The 9,240-nt window shown below is 39.9% G+C and overlaps 1 protein-coding gene across 1 annotated transcript in view; it reads left to right on the top strand.

The window, feature by feature from the left end:
- LOC124040699 (microtubule cross-linking factor 1-like) overlaps positions 1-2,269 on the top strand; it is a 137,003-nt gene extending 134,734 nt beyond the window's left edge. Inside the window, exon 18 of the mRNA XM_046357774.1 lies at positions 1,473-2,269. Within this exon, the coding sequence (XP_046213730.1) occupies positions 1,473-1,637 (165 nt within the window). The 3' untranslated portion in view covers positions 1,638-2,269. The remainder of the gene's footprint in view (positions 1-1,472) is intronic.
- Positions 2,270-9,240: the final 6,971 nt, after the last annotated feature.

The raw sequence follows: 9,240 nt of genomic DNA, 5'->3' as shown, positions 1-9,240 counted from the left end.
CACCCTGTAGTTTCAAACGAACCTGTTTCATCCTGTAGTTCCTCCACCTGTTTCATCATACCTGTTTCATCACTGTAGTTCCTCTAGTGTTTCATCACCCTGTAGTTCCTCCACCTGTTTCATCATGTTCCTCCACCTGTTTCATTAGCTGGGTTCCTCCTGAGTCGATGTGGTGAAACCTGTTTCATCACTGTAGTTCCTCCACCTGTTTCATCATTCATCACCCTGTTCATCAACATGCATGTTTTCACATCACCCTGTAGTAGTTCCTCTGGTCAAACCTGTCAGTTCCTCCACCTTGTAGTTCCACTTAGTTCCTCCACCTGTTTCATCACCCTGGTTAATCTACCTGTTTCATCACCCTGTAGTTCCTCCACCTGTTTCATTGTAGTTCCTCCACCTGTTTCATCATGTAACCTGTTTCATCATTCCACCTGTTTCATCACCTGTAGTTCCTCCAACTGTTTTCACCCAGTTCCTACCTGTTAGTTAATCAATCATGCTAATTAAAGTTCCTACCTGATCACATAGTAACAGTTCCTATTCACCCTTGTTCTATCACTGTAGTTTCCTGTTTTCACCCTGTAGTTCCTCCACCTGTTTCATCTGTCTACCTGTTTCATCAAGTTCCTACCTGTTTCATCTGTGACCTGTTTATCACCCTGTAGTTCCTACCTGTTTCATCACCCTGTAGTAGTTTTAATACCTGTTTCATCACCCTGTAGTTCCTCCACCTGTTTCATCACCCTGTAGTTTTCCACTGTAGTTCCTCCTGTTTCATCACCCTTAGTTAATCCACCTGTTTCATCACCCTTAGTTTCCAATCACTGTAGTTAATCTACCTGTTTCATCACCCTGTAGTTCCTCCACCTGTTTCATCACCCAGTTCCTCCACCTGTTTCATTTCTGTAGTTAATCCACACTAGTTCCTCCACCTGTTTCATCACCCTGTAGTTCCTCCACCTGTTTCATCTGTAGTCCACCTGTTTCATCACCCTGTAGTTAATCACCTGTTTCATCCTGTAGTTCCTCCACCTGTTTCATCACTGTAGTTCCTCCACCTGTTTCATCACCATGTAGTTCCTCCACCTGTTTCCTGTAGTTCCTGTTTCATCACCATGTAGTTCCTCCACCTGTTTCATTGTAGTTCCTCCACCTGTTTCATCACCCTAGTTCCTCCACCTGTTTCATCACACTGTAGTTCCTCCACCTGTTTCATCACACGGTAGTTCCTCCACCTGTTTCATCACCCGGTAGTTCATTCACCTGGTGTTTCACCTCCTGGTAGACCTATACTCTGGTCATTGTTTGTTTTCCTGTTTTAGTCAAACGTGCTTTTGTTCAGACTTATTTTCCTCATACTTCTTTATTAAATTATTAAAATCATTTAAAAAAACATTGAATATTGAAATATAGGAAACTATTTTGTCAACCCCCTCTCTTGCTAACATCTACTTCCTCCTCTCCTGAAGGACCTCCCTCGTTCCCGGTGGCTCCACCCCTGGAGTCGTGTTTCCTGCGTCCGGCGAGGCCAGCCAACCGCCGCCCCCCCTCCCGCTGGGCAGTCCGTTCTCCCTCCTCCTCCCCCCGAGGCTGGCACGATGTCACAGGGCGGAGGTTCACCTTCCCCATGTTGACTGGGACCAGTAAGATTGAAGCCACCTGTATGCTGGAGCTGGATGAGACTGGAACAGGAACAAGACTGGAACCATCGTCTTCTGCATGATAGAATCATTGCCCATTACCCTGTCCTCCTTAACTCCCTTAACTTGCTCAACTCTCTTCCTCCTCTTCCCCTCTCTACTCCTCTCCACCCTCACCTTCCTCTCCTCCTCCTCCCTGAGCCTGGGTACCTCAGAATCCCCCCCCCCCTTCTTTCGTAGGAAGGAGGTGTAAATCGGGGGCTGAGACCCTGTAGCACCAGCTGACCAACCAGGAAGAAAAAGAACTAGAACTTAGAACTCTGGAATGAAAATGACCTGGAATGTACTGTAACCATGACATCAAAACCATTGTCATCAGAGGTGCCTGTACTTGATTTACTCGTAGTTCCAGCTGATATATGTGTATATGTATGTTAGTCTTATAATGGAAACTTTTTGAGGTGTTGAAAGAAAACATTAAAACCGTCATTATAATACTGGTACCAACAATGGTTTTACAAAAGTTCTGTCTGTTGACCTTTTTTGTTTATTTTGCATTACATATCATGTGTTATATTCTGTGTTTGTGTAAATTCTCGGGTAAAACTTTTTTCTTATTAAGTTGACCAGACTTTCTGTTACTGTTTGTTCCTTTCGAAGCTTGAAGTCAGACTACTCAGTTGTACTGGTAGAAGAAACAAACGAAACTAACACTACTGTTTCACGATGTCATTTACGATGCTAAATGTATGTATGTTTTTATTTCTATATGTTGAAGTGAATGTTCAACGCGGTAAACGTGTAGGAGGAGACGGGGAAAATAGCAACTGAATAACTTTTCTGCATATGTGGGGAGGCAGTTGTTGAATGGCCCTCTACAACCACGTTCCAAAAAAACGTGGTTTAATTATTATATATTATCTTTAAAGAGCAAGGTTGGGTTGTTGATGTTGTGTTATTTGGTGCTGGGTTATTGACCTTTGACCCTGCGGGTCAGATCCGAAGACTGGAGGCGTAGTTTACTACGGTGTGGCATTCGGATAGTTATTTTTAGCCACCCGTGTGAGTAAATGTTGTTACTGTTCATCTGTTCCGTTGTCTAGTTATCACATGTAAAAGTTGAACATGAGTTTCACTGAGGTTTACAGAAATGTACAAGTTCCCTAAAAGCCTATGCAAATCCAATTGCTAGAATAGATACCACCTTATTATAATATGTAATGAATAATCTTCATATTCTAGAAGAATGTACCAAATACAACAACAAAAAAAGGAATAATTTAAATTTGCAGTTGTGTAAACTTAGAGACATGCTCCGGGCTGGATGTGTCAATGTGTAGTTCATACACGCATAATCTATGAGCAGACTTACTGTCTTACCTCAATTAGCCACAAAATCCCTAGTTTGAAAGTGACTGTTTTTTTGGGGGGAAGCTCTGTTGTGCCATTTTCTCAAAATGTCCCCCCCCCCCACGTGGGCCAGACCCCTAGCAATTTGAGTTCTAGCTAATGATCTTCAGAGCCTAGCTAGCAAGATGCACACACAGCAAAGGGAGAGAGGGGGCAGTGTCATGGTGCACATATGTGAGGTAAGTACGCAATTGTCAGGGACCACTTTTGGCTCTTGAACGCTACTTTTCAGAACTACTGGATAAAATTTATACAAAAGTACCCGGAGAATCTCTTTAACACGATACCCCGGACTGACATTTACTGTCACGGGTGGCCAATAAGATCTAACTGAAAGCCCCTAATAAGCCACACTTCCTTGAAAATAACCGGAAGGATAACATTCAAAAAGACCCAGCAGCTAGATCATCCCAGTGTACCCAACTGATAATTAAATTAACCCATGTTTTGGGTAATCCCAAAACCCCAAGATGTTGTGTTTATTCATGCAACCCACATGGCTGTGTCAAAATAACCCAGCGTGTATTCTGCCCAATATTAAACCCAGCACCGGGTTACCAAAGAACCCAAATTTAGTTCAAACACAGCATTTTTTTTTTTTTTTTTTAAAGAGTCGGCTATGGTCTAAAGTAGTGCACTACGTAGAGAATAGGGCTCTGGTCTAAAGTCGTGCACTACGTAGAGAATAGGGCTCTGGTCTAAAGTAGTGCACTATATAGGGAATAGGGCTCTGGTCTAAAGTAGTACCACTATATAGGGAATAGGGCTCTGGTCTAAAGTAGTGCACTACGTAGAGAATAGGGCTCTGGTCTAAAGTAGTGCACTACGTAGAGAACACACTTTAGTGCATATGTACATACAAGCTGCTGCTACTACTGTCATCGTGCTAGATCACCCAGCTTAGATATAAAAACTAAACTAAGGCTAGGATTGAATTATTTGCCTTTATTTATTTAATCAGGGAGTCACCGTTGAGACCCATGTCTCTTTTACGAGGGAGCCCCAGGGAGTCACCGTTGAGACCAGTGTCTCTTTTACGAGGGAGCCCCAGGGAGTCACCGTTGAGACCAGTGTCTCTTTTACGAGGGAGCCCCAGGGGGTCACCGTTGAGACCCGTGTCTCTTTTACGAGGGAGCCCTATATATACACAATAAAAATATATATATCAAAATACAATTTAAAACACAACACACATAACATAAATATACACAATAAACACAAAACTAAAACAAACACACTGTTCATTATGGAAATCCTCTTGTCCGCTGCCTGAACTGCCCAAGGGACACTAACGCATCTATTCTACATTTATATTGGAGATTATTCTAGACATTTGGAGCAAGACTACTAAAGGTTGACTTATCTAACTCTGTAGCCATCCAATGGGGTCTAGAGTTAACTCTGTAGCCACCCAATGGGGTCTCTAGAGTTAACTCTGTAGCCACCCAATGGGGTCTCTAGAGTTAACTCTGTAGGCACCCAATGGGGTCTCTAGAGTTAACTCTGTAGCCACCCAATGGGGTCTCTAGAGTTAACTCTGTAGGCACCCAATGGGGTCTCTAGAGTTAACTCTGTAGGCACCCAATGGGGTCTCTATAGTTATCTCTGTAGCCACCCAATGGGGTCTATATAGTTATCTCTGTAGCCACCCAATGGGGTCTCTATAGTTAACTCTGTAGCCACCCAGTGGGGTCTCTATAGTTATCTCTGTAGCCACCCAATGGGGTCTATATAGTTATCTCTGTAGCCACCCAATGGGGTCTTTAGAGTTAACTCTGTAGGCACCCAATGGGGTATCTATAGTTATCTCTGTAGCCACCCAATGGGGTCTATATAGTTATCTCTGTAGCCACCCAGTGGGGTCTCTATAGTTATCTCTGTAGCCACCCAATGGGGTCTATATAGTTATCTCTGTAGCAACCAATGGGGTCTTTAGAGTTAACTCTGTAGCCACCCAATGGGGTCTATATAGTTATCTCTGTAGCAACCAATGGGGTCTTTAGAGTTAACTCTGAAGCCACCCAATGGGTTTGATAACTTTACATTTTAAATCTGAACAGTGAAGTTAGACATGTTGGAAGCTTTTGGAGCGGGGCTTTGTAAAACAAGAGGAAGGTAATGATGTGATCTACGAGACCGTAAAGAGGACCAGCCAACCTTTCGGTAAACAATACACCGACGAGTAATAAAACTGTATCCTGTGATAAAATGAAAGGTGTTATGATGAAATGTCATCCAGGGGTTTTAACGGTTAGAGACAGCTGCACTTTGATAAATAGAATTATCAGAATCAACAACAGGTAGAAATGTTTCACAATATGCTTCCTGCTGACGACAGAGAGACCTATATTTATTTCTGTAAAAAAAAAAAAAAAAACCATTTAAATCTTAATTTCTTAAAAAGCTAATTTTTATGATTACAGAACCATCCGATGAGTACAGATGTGATCCAATCGGAATGCACGTCTCAAAGGCATTTACGAACCACGTTCACGGTAAAAGTTGCATTATGTTCGACCTAAATAACCTTTAAATGGGCGCATTGCCCAAAACCCACGATTGTTTTGAATCTCTACGTTAAACGTGAAGTTACTCATTCTGTAATCTGATTTCATTATCTTTATATTATTGTCTCTTACTTTCTCTCTGCGTTGTTGGGAGGGGCACATTTCACTGTTAGTCAACGCTGTTAGTCAACACCTGTTGTTCACCAAGCATGTGACAAATAAAATTGGATTTGATTTGATTATGAGGGTGGTGATATCTTGAACTGACATTTTGTTGTCAATTATTTCCAATTCACAAAAACGTTTACTATGATATAAATATAGAGAAACAGTTGTTACTATGACATATATATAGAAATTGTTTACTATGATATATATAGAAACTGTTTACTATGATATATATATATAGAAACTGTTTACTATGATATATATATATAGAAACTGTTTACTATGATATATATTGAAACTGTTTACTATGATATATATAGAAACTGTTTACTATGATATATATATATAGAAACTGTTTACTATGATATATATAGAAACTGTTTACTATGATATATATATATAGAAACTGTTTACTATGATATATATATAGAAACTGTTTACTATGATATATATAAAAACTGTTTACTATGCTATATATAGAAACTGTTTACTATGATATATATATATAGAAACTGTTTACTATGATATATATATATATAGAGAAACTGTTTACTAATATATATATATATAGAAACTGTTTACTAATATATATATGTATAGAAACTGTTTACTATGATGTATATAGAAACTGTTTACTATGTTTTATATATATATATATAGAAACTGTTTACTATGATATATATATATAGAAACTGTTTACTATGATATATATATATATAAACTGTTTACTATGATATATATAGAAACTGTTTACTATGATATATATATAGAAACGGTTTACTATGATATATATAGAAAATGTTTACTATGATATATATATATAAACTGTTCACTATGATATATCTATATATAGAAACTGTTTACTATGATATATATATATAGAAACTGTTTACTATGATATATATATATATAAACTGTTTACTATGATATATCTATATATAGAAACTGTTTACTATGATATATATATATATAGAAACTGTTTACTATGATATATATATATATATATATATATATATATATATATATATATATATATATATATATATATATATATATATATATATATATATATATAGAAACTGTTTACTATGATATATATATAGAAACTGTTTACTATGATATATATATATAAACTGTTTACTATGATATATATATATAAACTGTTTACTATGATATATATATATATAGAAACTGTTTACTATGATATATATATATATAGAAACTGTTTACTATGATACATATATAGAAACTGTTTACTATGAAATATATATATAGAAACTGTTTACTATGATATATATAGAAACGGTTTACTATGATATACTGTATATAACTAAAATAAACAAGCAATACGGTAATAACCTTGGTTGAAACCATTTGACATGCCTGTTTTCAGTCCCTCCAACCTCCATCCCCAAACTGCAGAGTTCATTGAAATGTGATTTACACACTATATTAATCAGTAACAAAACATGGACCTCTAGTCCTCTTCAGAGAGATAGCTAGTGTTATTAATCAGTAAGACAACATGGACCTCTAGTCCTCTTCAGGGAGATAGCTAGTGGCATTAATCAGTAACACAACATGGACCTCTAGTCCTCTTCAGAGAGATAGCTAGTGTTATTAATCAGTAAGACAACATGGACCTCTAGTCCTCTTCAGAGAGATAGCTAGTGACATTAATCAGTAACACAACATGGACCTCTAGTCCTCTTCAGGGAGATAGCTAGTGTTATTAATCAGTAACACAACATGGACATTAGCCCTCTTCAGGGAGATAGCTAGTGACATTAATCAGTAACACAACATGGACATTAGCCCTCTTCAGAGAGATAGCTAGTGACAATAAAAAAGAAGCAGAAAGCTGGATAAAATGAAACCACCCAAAATTACACAATCATGAAAAATATAGATGACCATTTTCGATTGATTTCCAAACAACATTCCTCAATTTATTAGAAATGACATTGTGACTTATAATACCATGACATTGTGACTTTGTGGATTGGGCCCCTCGTCGTCTCGTCTCAACACACTGGGTGTTATTAACTATACAGTGGATTGGGCCCCTCGTCGTCTCGTCTCAACACTGGGTGTTATTAACTATACAGTGGATTGGGCCCCTCGTCGTCTCGTCTCAACACACTGGGTTTTATTAACTATACAGTGGATTGGGCCACTCGTCGTCTCGTCTCAACACACTGGGTTTTATTAACTATACAGTGGATTGGGCCCCTCGTCGTCTCGTCTCAACACACTGGGTGTTATTAACTATACAGTGGATTGGGCCCCTCGTCGTCTCGTCTCAACACACTGGGTGTTATTAACTATACAGTGGATTGGGCCCCTCGTCGTCTCGTCTCAACACACTGGGTGTTATTAACTATACAGTGGATTGGGCCCCTCGTCGCCTCGTCTCAACACACTGGGTGTTATTAACTATACAGTGGATTGGGCCCCTCGTCGTCTCGTCTCAACACACTGGGTGTTATTAACTATACAGTGGATTGGGCCCCTCGTCGTCTCGTCTCAACACACTGGGTGTTATTAACTATACAGTGGATTGGGCCCCTCGTCGTCTCGTCTCAACACACTGGGTGTTATTAACTATACAGTGGATTGGGCCCCTCGTCGTCTCGTCTCAACACACTGGGTGTTATTAACTATACAGTGGATTGGGCCCCTCGTCGTCTCGTCTCAACACACTGGGTGTTATTAACTATACAGTGGATTGGGCCCCTCGTCGTCTCGTCTCAACACACTGGGTTTTATTAACTATACAGTGGATTGGGCCCCTCGTCGTCTCGTCTCAACACACTGGGTGTTATTAACTATACAGTGGATTGGGCCCCTCGTCGTCTCGTCTCAACACACTGGGTGTTATTAACTATACAGTGGATTGGGCCCTCGTCGTCTCGTCTCAACACACTGGGTGTTATTAACTATACAGTGGATTGGGCCCCTCGTCGTCTCGTCTCAACACACTGGGTTTTATTAACTATACAGTGGATTGGGCCCTCGTCGTCTCGTCTCAACACACTGGGTGTTATTAACTATACAGTGGATTTGGCCCCCGCGTCGTCTCGTCTCAACACACTGGGTTTTATTAACTATACAGTGGATTGGGCCCCTCGTCGTCTCGTCTCAACACACTGGGAGTTATTAACTATACAGTGGATTGGGCCCCTCGTCGTCTCGTCTCAACACACTGGGTTTATTAACTATACAGTGGATTGGGCCCCTCGTCGTCTCGTCTCAACACACTGGGTGTTATTAACTATACAGTGGATTGGGCCCCTCGTCGTCTCGTCTCAACACACTGGGTGTTATTAACTATACAGTGGATTGGGCCCCTCGTCGTCTCGTCTCAACACACTGGGTGTTATTAACTATACAGTGGATTGGGCCCCTCGTCGTCTCGTCTCAACACACTGGGTGTTATTAACTATACAGTGGATTGGGCCCCTCGTCGTCTCGTCTCAACACACTGGGTGTTATTAACTATACAGTGGATT

Source organism: Oncorhynchus gorbuscha, linkage group LG08, assembly GCF_021184085.1.
Source record: "Oncorhynchus gorbuscha isolate QuinsamMale2020 ecotype Even-year linkage group LG08, OgorEven_v1.0, whole genome shotgun sequence".
In the NCBI taxonomy this organism is placed as follows: Eukaryota; Metazoa; Chordata; class Actinopteri; order Salmoniformes; family Salmonidae; genus Oncorhynchus; species Oncorhynchus gorbuscha.
This window is presented reverse-complemented; position numbering and strand designations above follow the sequence as displayed.